This window comes from Arvicanthis niloticus, chromosome 2 (genome assembly GCF_011762505.2).
Source record: "Arvicanthis niloticus isolate mArvNil1 chromosome 2, mArvNil1.pat.X, whole genome shotgun sequence".
In the NCBI taxonomy this organism is placed as follows: domain Eukaryota; kingdom Metazoa; phylum Chordata; class Mammalia; order Rodentia; family Muridae; genus Arvicanthis; species Arvicanthis niloticus.
In genome coordinates this window covers 9,699,789-9,717,225 of record NC_047659.1, presented here as the reverse complement: position 1 = coordinate 9,717,225, position 17,437 = coordinate 9,699,789, and the positions used below count along the sequence as shown (strand labels likewise).

Below are 17,437 nucleotides of genomic sequence, written 5' to 3'. Positions count from 1 at the left end.
CTAGAGTCTTGGTGGCCCTAGATCTCCACCACAGAGGTGACAAGCTGCCATGTGAGCTCCCTCCCAGCCATAGGTTGCTAGGAACCAAGAAGCCCAGGGGGACTTCCACCAGAGTTGGTACTAAGTTGCAAGCAGGACTGGCAGTTACTACAGGAGCAGAAAACAAGGAAAAGTGAGCCTCAGTGAATAATATGGCAGGTCAGTCCCTGTGATAAGGCTCCTGGGTGACCGACCTTAGCGTCACCTAAAACACTTTACTTTCTCACCAGGAGTCAAAAAAAAAGGCTTACCAGGAAAAGGCACTTGGTACACAAGCCTAGCAACCTAAGTTCTATCCCTCCAATACACATGATGCAAACACACACACATACACACACAGAGAGAGTAAATATAAATGCCCATCAGTACATCACTAGCATACTCAGCAGGGGACATCAGACTTGCAGAGTTAGGTACTTAAATCTTCTGAGGAAAAAAAAATGTGAGGCCCAGCATGACAGGCATTTCCAGACACAAGTGAGCACACAATGTCTACTAGCCTGCCACCAATAAGATTGCCAGCAAGTCTTCCAGGACCATGGGCTCTGCAGGACAGGGATTTTCTTTGTGAGAGTTGTCCTGTGCACTGTGGCGCATTTAGCTGCACCCTGCAGAGTAGAATAACTCCAGATGTGACAAGTTGTTTTGGGACTTAACCAAATCAGCTCCAGTTGAGATGCTCTGTCAGGGGCCTTGGAAGCCACTCTTCATCCATCTTTCAGGTAACTCTGGTACAAGGGGATACAAGAACCTCTCAGTCCTAGCTGTGCTCCTGGGTCCTGGGAGACTTAGTCCTCAGATTCGGCCCACAGGCACCAGAACTTGGTGCCCACTCCTGCTGTCCACCTGCCCCTCCCTGGCTTTGCCCAGCATAGCCTGAACCCCAAGCTTTCCCTGGCTCCTTGTACAAGCGGTTCTAGTGATGTAATCTAGAATCTAGGTTGATGAGAGGCAGCCCCAGCCTGAATGAAGAATATAATAAGGAAACAATTTAAATCGACAACATCTGCCAGTGCTTTCCCGAAGAGAACAGCACAGCTGCCTGGGGAGGGGCCCACCCCAGGGACCAGCCAAGGCATCCATCCAGGGGCTGCAGGCCAGGAGGGCCAACGTGGCAGCCCAACAGTGTTTGGCTCCTGCCAGGAGTTGAGGGCCACGTGCAGGGGAAGCATTCCCTAAAGTTCTGGCACGCCCCTCCTCCTGTGGTGAGGCAGCAAGAAGTTCCTAGAAGCCAAGCCACTTGGTGCCCAACACTGGAGAGTTCACAGAAGCTCCTTACGAGCCCCATGCTGCCTTCTCTGCTCCCCTGCTGGTAAGAACCCTAAAAATGGCTCAGGGGTTGACAGAAAGGCTGGGAGTACAAGCTGACATTGGCAAGTGACCCCATCAAGCACACTGTGAGCATACTGCAGCTTTAGAAACTGCACAACAGAGAAGGGTGAAATGATCAATGGGTATCAAGCTGGCTGGTTTAGGAGCATCAGGTTTGGACACACCTGGGTTTGAATCCTAGTGCTCTTTAGTCATGTAATCTGGAGACTGACCTTCAAAAAACCCAAGACAGGTAGGTGTTGGCATCCTTTGTTTGCAGTCCCAGGCTGTCCTGTTCTACCTTCTGCTCCATGGCCAGGATATGCAGACAGCTCACGTTACCACCCAGGCAAATGTCTGTAAACCAGAATCTGAAATGTGCCAGGAGTAGCTAGTGTCTGTGTCTGTCTGTGTCTGTGTCTGTGTCTGTCTGTCTGTCTCTCTCTCTCTCTGTCTCTGTCTCTGTCTCTCTCTCTCTCTCTCTCTCTCTCTCTCTCTATCTCTATCTCTATCTCTATCTCTATCTCTATCTCTATCTCTATCTCTCTGCTATGGTTGAAACCCAGAGATGTCCTGGAACTCACTCGGTAGACCAGGCTGGCCTCGAACTCAGAAATCTGCCTGCCTCTGCCTCCCAAGTGCCAAGGGATTAAAGGCATGCATCACCACTGCCCAGCCTGGATCTTGCTCTTAAGTGAAGGGATCTATAGTAAGCTGGTGGCTTTGAACCAAATGCAGGTCCAGCCCCATGTACTAACTAAGCAAAGGTGTCTCGTGGCTCCTGTCTCCTGGAGTCCTCCTGAGTGCCAAGCACTTTCACATGCTCACTTCATACTTATACTTCACAGATCAGGACACTGATTCTCAGAGAGTCCAGGGACTTGAGACAAGTCTTACAGGAATTGAGGGGTAATCTGTAGTCCTAGATACAACTCTACATTCCCAGGATCCCTGGGAAATCTGTCAACATACCCTTTCCTGGGTCTCAATGACAGCATGGTTTTCTGTCATGCCACAACCCTAGGCTCTGTGGCCTCATCCTTTACCATGAGTATTCCACACAAGGGAAGAAAGAGATGGTATTGCATCTGGGTTCATACCAAGGGAGAGATGGTCACAGAATCCATAGCCCATCACTCCCATGTCACAGGCTAGGAACACAAGGCACAAGAATTTACCTGCCCAAGGTCTGTGATTTGAACCCATGCCCAACACTACATTTTTCCACGTTAGGGCTGGAAAACAGAGGGCCTAGGAACTCAAAGGAAGAAGACACAACAGATGTTACACCAGGATGTGGTACCAATTTCAATTCCTAAGACCTAGACTATTAGCATACACAGAGCTGTTGAGCTGGATCTGTTCAGGGGACTTCCCTTCCTATACCCAGCAGGCTCACTTGAGTGGCATAGGGAGGCAAAGATGGGTCCAAGCAAGCCTCTGACACTCATGAACACTAGAGCTCTTCGGGTCTCAGTCACTTTCTTGCTCATGGAATTGCTAGTGCCTGAACTAAACGCAATAGGCACCTGTGCTGAACTATGGACATGGCCTAGCCCTTTAAAAGTACCTGCAGAGAGGGGCCTCAGAGGCAGGTGGTCCTGGAAGCATGCAAAAAGCACTGACCCAGTCCTTCTCCTTGCTCTGGACCTTGGATCTGGCCATTTCTCCAGTCCTGAAACTCAGCTGTCATGTTCTGAGGTGTGGCAGGTGGCCAGGAATGTGTGACCAGTGACTCAGGCCTGGGTGGTAAATGATTCACCCAAAGAGGAAGGAGTGAGAGGAAGGAGAGATTCCCATCCCTGGAGCCTGGTTCCTAAAGTGACTGGACTCCGGTCATGGGGACACCTTCACCCAGGCCCATCCTAAGGGCACTCCCTATCTCTGCAGACAGAACTTGGTCCATAGGTGTGGTTGGAATCAAGCAAGGCCCTTGTCTCCCAGAGCCAAGTAGAGGCAGGGTGTCCATGTACGCTAACATCAAAGATGGTGCTGAGGATCTAACAACTGTATGAGAGATCTCTGTAGTCTATTTCCATAAACTCAAGCTTTCTCATACTACTTCCAGGTGGGGGTTTCCCAGATGTGGCTGCACCTTGTTCTCTACAGTCTGTGGAGTCAGCAACCACCATCATCACTGCATCTGCTACCCAGGTGTTCCTCCTGCACATAGGATTACCCATGGCCCTTTGAACTTCTTAAGGTGACAAGATAATCAGGAGTTGTTTAGCCAGAGTCACCTCTCTTCACAGCCTGGCACTGACTCAGACCTGTTTGCCCAGCTGTGCTCAGCAGCTACCCAAGATTCCAATCACAGGACAGAGGGCTCAGGGTCAGACACCACCATGAGGCCCTGACTCACAGGGCTCCACCTCCTCCAAAGACACCTGAGACTGCAGACTCAAGACCAACCCTGGGACAACCACTGCCACTAACTTCACTCACATTTACTGAGCACTTACTAGGAGTCAGGCTGAGTGGGCACTGTCCAGACACAGGCCCCACACAACAAGGAAAATCCCATGCCTTCTTGAACCACAATGCCTTTCAACTCAAATGCCGCGGTGGATCTTGCCTTAGGCCTTTTTTTGTTCCACAGCATCCTGTGATAGGTCTGTGATAATGGCTGCCACAGAGAATGCCTTCTGTAACCCACAGCCCCAGTTCACCCACTGCTGCCCGAATAGAAAGGCTGTCTTGCCTACATCCAATATGGGCAGGATCAGCTTCATAACACGCTTCAATTTTTCCCTGTTACCCTTTTGGCGAACACAAAGCCTGTAAGAACTGCTGAGCCTAGGCTGTCTCCTCTTGGGACTTCGTGGGGCCCACCAGTCAAAGACTCATCCCAAAGACAGGGTTTGGGGCCAAGTATAGTAGTGCACATCATTTATCCCAGCGCTTAACAGACAGGGGGCTGGAGAGATGGCTCAGTGGTTAAGAGCACTGACTGTTCTTCCAGAGGTCCTGAGTTCAATTCCCAGCAACCACATGGTGGCTCACAACCATCTGTAATGGGACCCAATGCACTCTTCTAGTGTGTGTCTAAAGACACACTAGACAACTGCAGTGTACTCATATAAATAAGAGACAGAGGCACACAGATCTTTGTGAGATCCAGGCCAGCCTGGTCTATATGGCGAGTTCTAGGCAACAGGACTATATAGTGAGACCTTGACTCAAAGCCAACAAGAGGTGAGGGAACTGGGTAGTGGTGGTGCTCATACCTTTGATCCCAGCACTATGGGAGACAGAGGCAGGTGGATCTCTGCGAGTCTGAAGTCAGCCTGGTCTACAGAGTGAGTTCTAGAATAGCTAAGGCTACAGAAAAAACCCTGTCTCAAAAAGGAAAAGAAAAGAATAAGAAAAAAAGAAAAAAGAAAAAGAAAAGTAAGAAAAACCAGAAGAACAAAAGGGAAGGTTTTGGAGTTGCTGTAAGCTTAGCAGCGAAACCCCATCCCCTCTATGCTCTGTACTTCCCTGAGGAGAATATGTATAATGGTCTCTGCCTGCTTACAGACCCTAGGTATCCCTAGGTAGTGAGTGGCTCAGCTCTAATTACCTGTGTTTCAACAGGTGAGCTTCAGGAAGAGAGAAGAACAGCAACTAAAAGAAGAAAGGAAGAAACTGAAACCTTCCTTCTATGCTTCCAGCCCCAGGTCCCCTCCAACTACTGCTCTGGAACCATTCCAGCTTTCCCTGAGCATCTGCTATGATGGATGGGGAAGGAACAGGTTCACCATGGCATGCACGTACCAAGGAAGAATTCATTATCCCATCACAGGCAACTTTCTGACACCCAGTGGTCTGGTGGTAACCTCAGGAACCCACAGAGCTTTCAAACTGCTAAGCTCCATCCAGAGCCCAGAAAGCCCTGCTCTGCTGGGGTTGTAAGTGGTAGAAGGAAAATCCCCAGACTAAGAAGACTGCCTGCAACTGCCAAGATGAGCCACTGCCTTGTAAACAAGAGCAATGGTCATCGGGTTGGAATGGTTCAGGCTGACTTACCAGAAAGACCCAGGAAAAGCCCCAAAGATCAGCTTCCAGGCACTCTTGTGTTTCTCTTGAAAGGTTTGGTGCCCACCTAGAGCCCAGAGGTATGGACAACTCAAGGCCTGTTTCTGCAGCAGAGGTGTGCAGCTTACAAATCCTCAAGAAAAAACATACTGTGTAACTAAGCCCAAGCAGAATTCTGCAGGCCTAAAAACCCCTTACATACATGGCCTCAACTCCAACAAATATAACCTCATCTTTTCTTAACCAGACTGGTTTAGAACTCTATCTAAATATTATCATGAACTCTTGCTGTTTTAGTTAGGGTTTTACTGCTGTGAACAGACACAAAGACATTTAATTGGGGCTGGCTTACAGGCTCAGAGGTTCAATCCATTATCAAGGTGAGAGCATGGCGGTATCCAGGCAAGCATGGTGCAGGCAGAGCTAAGTCTACATCTTCATCTGAAGGCCGCTAGAAGACTGGCTCTCACGTGGTTAGAAAAGGGTCTCGCTGCCCACCCCCACAATGACACACTTCCTCCAACAAGACCAAACCTACTCCTACAAGATCACACCTCCTAATAGTGCCACTCCCTGGGCCAGGCATATTCAAACCATCACATTTGCCTTGGGCCTTTTGTCTATAGTACATATTCACTTTACCTGTTGCAGAGTGTCTCCAGATGGTCCACGACAATCGCTGGGAAGACACCCTTCTTGGCCTAACACAACTGCCCTCCTGTAACTGGCAGCTGTAAGCTATCTACCCTAGAGCTATCTTTAGTAGTTCTAAAGTACAAGTCTAGGGGCTAGAGAAATGGCTGAACAGTTAAGAGCATTGAGTGTTCTTCCAAAGGACCAGGGTTCAATTCCCAGGATCCATGTGGAAACTGACAACCATCTGTAACTAGTTTCAGGGGGCTCTTCCAAAGGACCAGGGTTCAATTCCCAGGATCCATGTGGAGACTGACAACTATCTGTAACTAGTTTCAGGGGATCTTGACACCCTTTTTTGGTCTCCGTGGGCACTGTACAAACATTGTGTACTGTAACTTTAGAATTTTTTCAAACCCTACTTTTAATTTTGGTTCTTAAACACTTTAACCTCCCTTTTAGCCCTCCACCCACCAGAGGTAGTGGAAAAGAAAGGATACGGGGGAAGTGGACCTGTTTAGAAATGGTTCTTTGAAGCAACTCCAGTCTGTGTTGTCTGGAAATCTGCAGTTCAGCTCACAGGTCCACAGTAGCAGCTCGATCTATTTGCAAACACCTCACAGACACAACAGCAATCTAGTTCAGTAGAGTCAGAATAGCAAACCAGTAGTGGTGTTTGAATCAGTAGTGGTGGTACTACCTAGCAGAGACAGCCAGGCCCCAGCCTTGGAACAAGTCAGCAGGAGGGACCCGGAGGGACACCAGGAGAAGTTCCCAACTACGCCTCTCTCAGCAAAGTGAAGATCATCGAAGACAGGCATTGCACAGCTAGCTCTCTATAAGCAGGCCAAGCTCAGCCATAGCCATTGTCTGTGAGTCCTATTTATACCCTCCAAACATCATGTGTCCTCCACCAGCTTTCCCTCAGCATGTGAGTCTGTCTCAGCTGACATCACTCTGTCTATCAGCGAGTCTATGGAAGGAACTGCAGCACACCACAAGTTTTTTGGTGTCCTGACAAATGCAGCCCAACTATGCAACATAAGGTGGACCAATACATGTGTGTTGTTAGCAAAGAACCCTTCATCACATGTCCTTTTACATGCTTGCTTTAGCAGAACATCCTCTCTCCTGTGTCTGCTTCAGTGAAACCTTCCTTCACAAGTCTGCCTTAGCCTTTCACACCTGTGTGACTTCAGGAAAACACTCCTTCACATGTTTGCCCCAGTAAAACACCATCCAACACAACTGACTTTCCAAAGAACCCATAAGTCTTCAGTGTAAGTGTACAGTCTAAGTGTACAGATTTACATGAAGGCAAAACACCCATGTACATAAAAACAGTAGTAAACTAAGCAATAAATACAGGCCAAGTCTGACTCATTCAAACCCACCCTAGTCTCGTCAGCACACTGTCAGGTCCAGCCTCAAACACCTCCCCTCTCTAAGACCTTCCCAAGCCACCGGTTCTTTCCTGCTCTTCTCCCACACCAAGCTCTACCTACCCACCCTCAATCCACACCACTTCCTCAAGGCCTCTCCAGCACAGACTAGGACAGGTGAAGACAGGTGGATCCTAGAGGCAGACTGTATCCCATAGTTTCATGGACCCAAACATAAGGTGACCAGAAAACTGTTAGGAAACAACCCAGGAAAGTATAAGCCACAGCTGCTTGCCTGCACATGTCTGCAAAGACCAGCCCGGTAACCAAGAGGTGGTGGGAGAAGAGAACACTTCACATGTGAACAGGGCTCAGCCTCTGTCCTCCTGATACCGGGTGTTGCATACTTCCTCTCTTGGCAGGTTTAGTCTATGATAGCTGCCTGGGCCTGGTTGTGCGCTGAGCAGGTAACCTTGATCTTGTCCTTCTCCGTTTTCTGCTGCCTTAAGTGAGTACCCATTAGAAGAAGAAACAGTCTGCAGGGATAAAGCCCTTGGCCATAGTCCAAAGCAATTCAGCTGCAAGATCCAATGGTAGTGCCCGAGTTTACTCTTCCTCCCATCCCTGTACAAACACCGATATCCTCGGCAAGTGATACACTCAACTCAGCTAGTGGGCCCTTGGCTGCCTCTCAATTGCAGTCTTTAAGCCCACAGTGGTACCCAGCTGCCTAGTATATGGATAAGGGTTCCTCCTGGCACAGACTGATACTTCAGGCACTGGGTGGAGGGTAGGCTTGGGCTTAGCAGCTGGCAGTAGCCACCACATAGTCAACACCAACAACTACATTGGTTCAGAGCCAGGGGAGAGAAGTCCCAGCCTGGGGCAATGCCAACACACAGCATGAGGCCCAAGGACTACGATGCAATGGATGCTTTTCTGGCCTTGAAGGGCCATAGTCTGGGAAGGAGCTGGATACAACAAATAGGGACTGTAATACTTTGAAATGCAGGGCTATAACGGGTAACAAGGCCAACAGGCCTAGGGTAGGGAGCTTCCTAGAATGGACATTGGGCAGAGCAGTAGTTCCATGTGAAAAAGCTGGGTAAGGGGGCTGAGAGAAAGCAGAGTAACAAGAAAAACAAGGGGCAGGGTGCAGGCCATTGAAAGGCCTTGGGTTCTCTCATCTATCCCTACCAGGAGACTTAAAGCCAGTGCCTGCACCTCTGTAAGGGGCTGTCTGCTTGTCTCTTAGGGTACCTGAGCAGTGTTTCAGCAGAGCAGGACTAAGCCAATAGAGAAGAGAAGGCATGTGGACACGGCAGCAAACCCCACTAGGTCCTCAGCTCAGACACTAGGGTACTCCTTACTGTCTCCCACCCCTGCTGAAGGCAAAGGAGCAATAGGTACCCTTTCTTGTCAGCACCAGTGGTCCGGAGCCCCAGGGAAGTACCAGCTACTAAGAGGTACACCACCTGGCCCAGAGGGAATAAGATACAGTGTAACAGTGTTCCACTGTGGATCTGGAGCCAAGCTGGCATCCCAACAAGCGCCATTACTACCTCCAGCAGCAGCAGCAGCAACAGCAGCAGTCCTGCTTCAAGGGAGGTGGAAGAGGCTGGGCTTTAAGTCCCTTGTTGAAGTCAGAGGCAGTGAAAAACAGGCTGAGGTGGGGTGGGGCGGTAAAAAGTTCCTATCAGCAGGGCTCCTTCTGCCTACCCCTGAAACAAGGTGGCTACAGAGCTGAGGGTTGCCAGTCAACATCTGGCCAAAACCAGGTAAAAGCAGTTTCAGGTCTATATTCAAGAGATTTTTTTTTTTTTTTTTTTTTGCTTTTTCGAGATAGGGTTTCTCTGTGTAGCCCTGGCTGTCCTGGAACTCACTCTGTAGACTAGGATGGCCTCGAACTCAGACATCCGCCTGCCTCTGCCTCCCAAGTGCTGGGATTAAAGGCCTGTGCCACCACTGCCTCTTTCTTCTAAGCCCCAGGTGCCAAGAAATTTAAAGCAGCCGGGCAGTGGTGGTGCATGCCTTAATCCCAGCACTTGGGAGGTAGATTTCTGAGTTCAGGGCCAGCCTGGTCTACAGAGTGAGTTCCAGGACAGCCAGAGCTACACAGAGAAACCCTGTCTCAAAAAAAAAAAAAAAAAAAAAAAAAAAAGAGAGAGAGAGAAAAAAAAGAAAAAGAAATTCAAAGCAAATAGACTACAAGTTTGCAACCACAACCCTCTGATGACACTAGGTACAAGTTTGGCAGTTTCAAGTCTACAAAAATGCAGTCTGATCTTTTGGGAGCCAGCAAGTCCAGAATATCACTAGGACCTGGGACAAATCTAATGTCTCCACAATTGAAAGCACTAGCCAAAGAGGTGGATAAGGCGGAGCTGGCTAAGTGCCCTCCCACCACCCCTCAGCTCTGGGTCTCTTCCTGGTGTCTCTCCCTTGCTCACACTTCTCCATGGCTCCTTTTTAAACTGGCTTACTTCCCAGTTCCTTATATTCCACATACCAAGTCCCTCAGTCCCTAAGACCTAGACGCAGGCTTACTAGCTGGCACCTGGATGCACAGGCATGGCCTCTTGAAAGCCAGTCAGGGTTTCCAGGTCACTCAGGGGCCTCCCAGCCACTCTCTGATAAGCAGGACCCAAAGGCAACAATGTTATTGCTGCCAAGAAGCCCCGGCCAACCAGGATTTCCAAGCAAAGAGCAGGCCTGAGGGGCCTTGCCTCCGTCCAACCAGATCACCTCAGGTCAGGGCTACTGCCAAGCTACCAGGCAGGTGAAGGCACAGCCAAAGTGGCACATGCCAACAGTGTAGCCAACTGGCAGCAAAGGCCAGGTCCAAGCAGTAGCCACTAAGGCACGAGACAGGTTGGGAAGCTTCTTACCAAGGCCACTGTAGTATGATCTGACTTTAAAGAGAGCCAGGTAAGCTGTTACCATGGCCTAGCTGACTTTTAAGGCCCACTCCTCCCCGTCTCCTCGGGACAGGGGGTTTCTTACCATAGGTTCCCTGGCCACTGTGCCTGCACATGAAAGACTTTCCACAGGGGTCTCAGGAACCAAACTGACAATAAGAGAGACACTCAGAACATGCCAAGGATCTAAGAGTAAGCCGTGAGAGGAGGAAGAGCCCTCAAAACACAGGTTCAGAGGCAATTTCAAAGTCCCAAGTGTTGAACACTACCTCATAGCATTGTCTGATTTGCCACTTAAAGGAAACTGAAAATCTGGACTTTTACATGAGTCTTAGTTTCCAGGACACCTTTGACCACTATGCACCTTTTAATACCTATCTCCTAGCACCTTCAAAGTATGATGCCATGTGTGCCTTTAGGATAGGGAGCCCTCTTGCCCACTTTGCCTGCTAGCCTCTCCAGTCTGTTCCTTTTCTGCGTGCCACCTCTCTGCCAGGCTAGGTCAGCATTGCCTGCTGTCTCTTTCCGGCACCCAAGAGCCATCATCTTAATGGGTAAATGATACATTGCTCCCTGGGCCCAAGACTAAACAGCTCCAGTCAGGCAACCTTCCATTTTTGTTTTCTCTAGCCCCTCAACTCTTTTCACACCCCATCCCACACTGCCTAAGCAGACATGCCTTCAAGCCAGGGGCTTCTCTACAGGCTCTTCCTCATCGTCAGCTCAACCACTCTCAGCTTTTAAGACTCCCATACAATGTTCCTTCCTGAGGTAACAGTAAGCTTGGGGCAAGGGGTGAAAAGAATTAGAAGCTAGAGAAAACAAAGATGGACAGAGGTCTGAACAGAAACATTTCGCTGGTTGGTCTGCTAGGGTCCACTGGGATCCACAAGGATTAGCTTGGCCTACCAGGCATACTGTCACTACCTAACTGGGAGCTCCAAGGAACAGGACTGTCTAGTCCTGCTCATTTTGGAAGCCAGTCGAAAGGAGTCTCAGTCAAGGAGGAAGAAAAGATCCATGTTTACTAACTCCCTACCTTTCCAATTTGTTCAACCCACAGTGACGCAGTTCTGAGCAAGACAATAAATGCCTTACCCAGTTTGGGAGTCCTCTTGTACGTTCACACTGCTGCCCCCTTAGGAATCTCCATTCTGCTTCCTCAGAGCCCCATACCAAGCTCTCCCAGAGTATGCCTTGCATGGCTGTAAACCAGAGACATTCTACAGCTTTTTTTGTAGAAAGTGGGTGAAAGACTGAGGGATGGAACCCTGGCCAAATATGTGGCTTGGGTAAGAATCAATCAAGCCTGTCTGCCTGCCCCCAGGGTCAGGGTCTGGGCCTGGGCACAAGACCTCCAGATGCAGAGCTAACTCAAGATCCCAAAAGCTCCTCTGAGTACCCCTGCATGATGGGCACATGGTTGTGTCGGAGAAAGCTGGCAGTGCCTGTGTGATAGTGGCCAGGCTTTACTTACAAAAATAAAGCCCCACTGAGGACTTAAAGTTGGCCAAGAAAGGACAAGGGTTGAGAGAAGGCCGGCTCCAAGTCACAGCTTCTCAGACAACCTAGCACTTAAGGACAGAGCAGGAGGTGGCCTTGAAAGAGATCTTTCTTCTCCTCCTGGCTCTACCAACTCTCTTACTGTAAAGAGGAGGACTGAAGCCCAGGGGACAGAGGTAAGCTAGACTACAGTCTGGCCAACTGTGTCATTTATTCCTCCTATGAAGTAACTCTGGCAAGACACTTTTCTGCCCCAGACTTTGGTTTCCCCATCCATTGGCTAAGGAAACAGAATCTTCTCCTCTCTCTTCTCCATCCTGTGAGGTAAGTCAGTGATTCCTTGCACTCCTCTCCCCTGACACAGCTACCACATCCATGTGGCAAGCCAAGGGACAAATGGCAGCGAGGAGCATTCTTCTGACCTGATGGCCACTTGGACACAATAGCCTCTGCCAGAATCACCACACTCGGACCTCTGTATCCTCCTGGACACCCTCCCAGGCACCACTTGGATTATCCTCCTGGGAAGCCCCAGGCAAAAACGAATAGCAAATGCCCACTGTGCTGAGTGACTGCCTATGCCCGACCACAAATCCACAGTGATTCCTTTAGTCCCACCCTCACCTTATAGTCACGGAGACTCCATATTTACCTTGGGCTTCACAAAACCCAGTTCAGTGCCTCAAAACTATCCAGCTCCAGACTCTGCTGTACCACCCAACCCACTGAAAGAAGCCTTTGTAGAGTCTGGAATGTCACATGGATCTGTAGTTGCTGCTAACACATACCACCAAGGCAGGGGTTTGCACTGGACCTACTGCAATCAAGTTCTATCTCTGCTACTCTCTGGCTCAGTGACATGGGTCCAGTCACTTCATCCTCCTGTCTCAGTGTCTTCACCCACAAGTAGGGCAGAGAGTCAGGTATTTGAGTAGCTCAAAGTCCCTGGCATTGGCAAGCATACAATCGAAGAAACTGTCTATGAAAAAAGAATGTTTCCCCAGTGCCATTTACTACCTGGTAACTTCTAGCGTGTGGTTTTACCACTTTGGCCTCAGTGCCTCTCCAGATGGCTGGGAGGATTAGTGGGAATACCCTGCTCAAGACATTCAGCGCTATGCCTAGCACAATCTGGGCACTAGGAGTGTGGTTGCTGTGGGAACTGTTGTTCCTAAGGCAGTGTCAAAAGATAAGGCTAAGGAACAGCCTAGGGATCACCTGTTGCACCTATTCCAACTGGGTCAGATGGAGCTGAATACTAGCTGTTGCCATGGCACTCAACACACTGGAAAATACCAGTTAGAAACAGGGTGTTGCAGGGGTGGAGCCTAGAGCTGTGGTCAGTCTGACACCACCCATGTTGCCAACAGCACAAAAAGCCATCCAGAGGTCCCTAGGGTTGGGAAGTTGTGCTGCTACATCTAGGCCCAGGAGATCTAAGCAGGTCCAGTCATCTCAGTACCTACCCCAACTTATAAACAACAGGGTCATAGTAGCAGAGAGATGGCTGAGGCTTCTGGGGTACAGAATCAATGTGGGAGGGGTGTGGGCAGAGGGAACAGCAGCCTAGGAACCCCCATCTTCTGGGTAAAAACCCACAGAAGCCAAAGCCACTTTAAAGTGGCTTGGGTTCCAACATCACTGCTCTCTGCAGCCACACCTACTCAGGAGTACCCAGGTGCCCAGGATCTAAGCACTCAGATTTGGGCCTCAATGCCAGCTCCTTCCTCTTTAGTACCCCACCCACCCAAGTGAGACTTTATTCAGGAAGGGAACCGGGAAGGGCTGCCTGGGCTCTGCTGGGTTCAGAGAATCTGTGGTCTCTTGCCAGGCGGAAGAAGGGAAAACAGAGGTGAAATCTAAGAGTATGTGTGCTGGAACTTTCCAGACTTTCCAGGATGTGAGGGCAAGTTGAGGCAAGAGAAAAGCTGACAGGTAGGGTCACGGTGGCTGGCTAAGGGTCTAGGTAGACAGGTGAAACTTTAGCCTGGACTTGGTACAAATTCCTTGGTACTGTACTCAATCCTGGCTCACATAAAGGACCTGTTGATTAAGGGGTGTCCCCTCTCCCATGACCTTGGGGAAGGCCGGGGCCTGGGCCTCTTACAATACAATAATCACAACTGCTGTAGCAACTCCCCTGGTCATGCTTGGTACACTCTCCATTTCCCTCACAACTGAAAGGTGAGTATTACTTCCCCATTTTATAGTAAGAGGAAATTGAGGGGCAGAGGCACAATGTAGGCAGCTAAAGCCACTCTCTCTGAGCCTGTTTTCACCTCTATAAGAATGCCTCCCACCCCAGTCAGGGCCCCCACCTCTACTCCTGCTCCGTGGTGTTGAGAGGTGTTAGCGAAGCAGGGAGCAGAGCACCAGTAATTGTTAGCACTTGAGATCAGGGAGACTGGGTAATTCACCCAAAGACTGGAGTTAGCCTAAAAGTGGCTGACTCCAGGCCCATCGATCGCTGAGCACAACCCTCCGACACTGTGCCGGTAGGAGGGGTAACTGTAGGGATTACGGACTTCACAGGCATCGGATTGCAGCCACCCCCACCACAAAGGGCAGCCCTTGTCCAAATTCCTCAGATAAGCAGCTCTGAGCAGAACAGGAGGCCCAGTGCATAGAGCAGGCACCTCACTCTATCTACAGATTCCAAAATCTGAATCAGACCACATAGCTGATCTTCTCCCAACAAATTCACCTAACAGGTCTCCCAACTGGCCAAGTCTGGTTGACAACTGCCTCCGGGAAAGTCTAGGGCTACACATTTACTTCCTTTTTCTGGGGCTCATTATCCCAATCTGTATAACACACCTCTGAGCTCTCTGAATAGAGAAGCAGTTCCAGCTAACTAGGCCCACAAGACCTAAGGAGCAAGGGACAAGCTAGGAAGGAGAAGCATCTCGGGAACTGGGCTTATCTACTGCAAATTCCCTCTACGACCCTGATGGAGAAACCTGTATTAGGTCCAGTGGGCCGACCAGGGAACAGGAACCCAGAAGGAGCCAGAACTTGACTCCCTTTCCCATTAGTTGGACTCTACGGACCTCTGCAGGCAGGCCAGAACTATGTGACCCCCGTGAGCTCAATCTGGGAAAGGCCGACTGGGAATTCAGATCTCATTCAGCCATAAACTGGGAAGCTGGACCTACTAGGATGGTGAACGACACAAAATCAAACCCGAGGGCTTCTTTCAAAAGGGAAGGCAGTCTCCAGGCAAGGACATTTGCAATGCAAAGCAGTCCAGCTTCAGCCAGTGGAGGGCAGTCACTCAAGAGGGGGCTGGGCAACCCAAAATCCAGCCACCTCCCTCAATCAAATCCAGGGAGTGCCTGGGACTGGGCTTTCCCAGCCAGAGGGAGAGAGCCAGAGAACCTGTGGCTGGCCCAAGCTCTCAATCAAAAGACAAGGGCCAGCTTGGTGGCAAGGTGCCGGAGTCACCCCTACTTAATCCCTCAAAAGTGCAAATCTCATTCAGCTCTCTTCATACTAGTCTGCAAAACGGGCGACTTGAAGAATGCATGCAGGGCCCTAAAAGGTTTCTGGCTGGTCACCTGCAGACAAGTGCCAGGCACTCTGCCAGCTCACTCAGACCTAAGTCTTTCCCTAGGCGGACCCCTTGTCCGTCTGTCCCTAGCTGAGTCTTCCACACTTGCCAAGTGGCTAGATCTCACTCATCAGCACTCCCCACGCTCCCCTGCAAAACGCGAAAGCCTCAATGCCTACCTAGACGACAAGCTGACAAAATCCCCGCCATCCAGCAGCCGGACCTTGCAAAAGAGGACCCCGTTCACGAAGGGGACCGCAGTCAGCTCCTCCAAGGTGAAAGTGGTTTGGAATTTGAATTTCTTCTTCTTCATCAAAAAAGCCATGAGCGAGTTCCCTGAGTCTGAAGCCCGCAGGGCCAAAAAGAAAAATGGAAAAGAAAAAAGAAGAAAAAAATAGAGGGGGATACTAGAAAACCCCAGGATTCCTTTCCTGACACCACACCCCCCCTCCTCCTCAAAAACACCAGAGCCGGATCCAGTCCAGATGGCGGCGGAGGCTGCGGGCAGGAGAGGATCTGAGTGCGGAGCCCCAGGTCCGAGGGATCAGTCCCGTGAGCCGGCTGCTTTCACCGTCGGGGGACCCGGGCTCCACCGGCATGTAAACAGCGCGGTGCGGCCCCGGCAGCGGGGGCTGGCGTGGAGGGCAGCTCGTGAGCGGGGAGCAGCATCCCGAGCCGCGGGGCCCGGCGGACCGGTGAGACTGACAGAGACGGCCGGGCGAGCCGCTGGAGGCCCGGGCTGCGGCCCCGCCTCCGCCCTGCTGGCTGCCGGGGGAGGCGCCCGGGCGACGCACACGCCTCCGCACCTGGCGCACCGCGGCCTGCGCAGGTGAGGCCGCGGGAAGCGGAAGCCACCTCGGCGACCGCCCGGGCTCTGCAGGGACGGCTCTGGGAGGCTCTGCCGGGCGGGGAACGTGTGCCGGTCTGCCTCCCGCTCAGTCCCGGGACCCACGCCGCGCCTGCCCTGACCGAGTCTGAGGCGCCTTCCGACCCGGCCGGATGGCTTCTGCCTCGGTTAGCACCGCTGGAGCACAGCGGCGCCGTCGCCCGCACCTCGGGACGCAGCCGGCTGAGCCCGACGCAGCTCGGCGCTGCTCGGAGAATGCCGAAGCCCCGGCGCGACCGCCCGCGGAGCCGCGGCCGAGAGCAGCAGGGGCGGGGCGCGCGAGGCTCACAGCCAGCCTGCGATTGGACGGCCCGACTGGACGAACACGAATTTCTATTGGCTGGCGGTGGCGTGGGGCAGGGCGCGCGGAGGCAGAGCCAGTTGAGGGCGCTCGGATTGGAGCGCTCGCGGAGCTGGACCCGCCTCCTTGAGAAGCGCGGTGGGGGGTGGGGTGGACGGAGAGGCGGTGGGAGGTCGCGGGGTGTGGGGGCCGGCGCTGCAAAGAACGGGAGGAGAGCTGGAGCCCAAGAAAAGGAGAAACAATGACTTAGGGGAAACAATCTGCAAACTAGGGCTAGAACGGCCTGCCCGGATCCCGCCAAGACCTGAGCTCGGTGAGCAATGAAGCAGGCTGAGGAGGTAGCACCTCCATTTCTCCGGGAAACAACCGCAGAGGTGTCTCAAGACTTACGCAGGTCTTTCTCGCCTCTGAAAGTGACAAGCATCTGCCTTGGCGTTGCCGCTTATGAAGATCCACTGGAGCCCGGCCGCCTTGTGACTCAGCCTGCCTCGTTCCAGGCTGTTATCTAAGGCTTTTGTTTTCAGTTTCGCGGATAGTTACGACAAAGGACACCTTGGGGACCTCGTAGTCTCCAAGCCATCGTCATTTTGTAATTCTTTTTATTCAGTCCTCCAGTGTTTAGGGACTCTGTCTTGAGTCAGGAAGGCACCCAGTGGAAAAACTGGATCACAGTGGTAGCTACAGTCTGCCGAAGAGCTCAAGTAGGGGAGGTCAGAGGAGGCGTGTGCTTTTGGATCGGGATGGAAACTCAAAGGGTTCTGACACAAAGTAGTCCAAGCATCAGAGTACAGACAGTGGCAGCCACTAGAGACCTGTTGGCCAGGCAGCATGGTACTCAAAAAGTTTGGAGTACCCCTTGGACGCATTCTAATTTGAGAGGAAAGCAGGTCAGGCTAG

The 17,437-nt window shown here is 51.3% G+C and overlaps 1 protein-coding gene across 2 annotated transcripts in view; it reads right to left on the bottom strand.

Annotated features, from left to right (window-relative positions):
• Window positions 1-16,950, bottom strand: part of Eeig1 (estrogen-induced osteoclastogenesis regulator 1) — a 35,008-nt gene extending 18,058 nt beyond the window's left edge. The window contains exon 1 of one of the 2 annotated variants that reach the window (XM_076928499.1): window positions 16,931-16,950. Coding sequence is in view for 1 of the 2 variants with exons in the window: in XM_034495194.2 (XP_034351085.1) it covers window positions 15,533-15,678 (146 nt within the window). In the remaining variant the exon portion in view is untranslated. Of the gene's footprint in view, window positions 1-15,532; window positions 15,679-16,930 lie in introns of those variants that run through there. The other variant, XM_034495194.2, reaches the window with a different exon arrangement.
• Window positions 16,951-17,437: the final 487 nt, after the last annotated feature.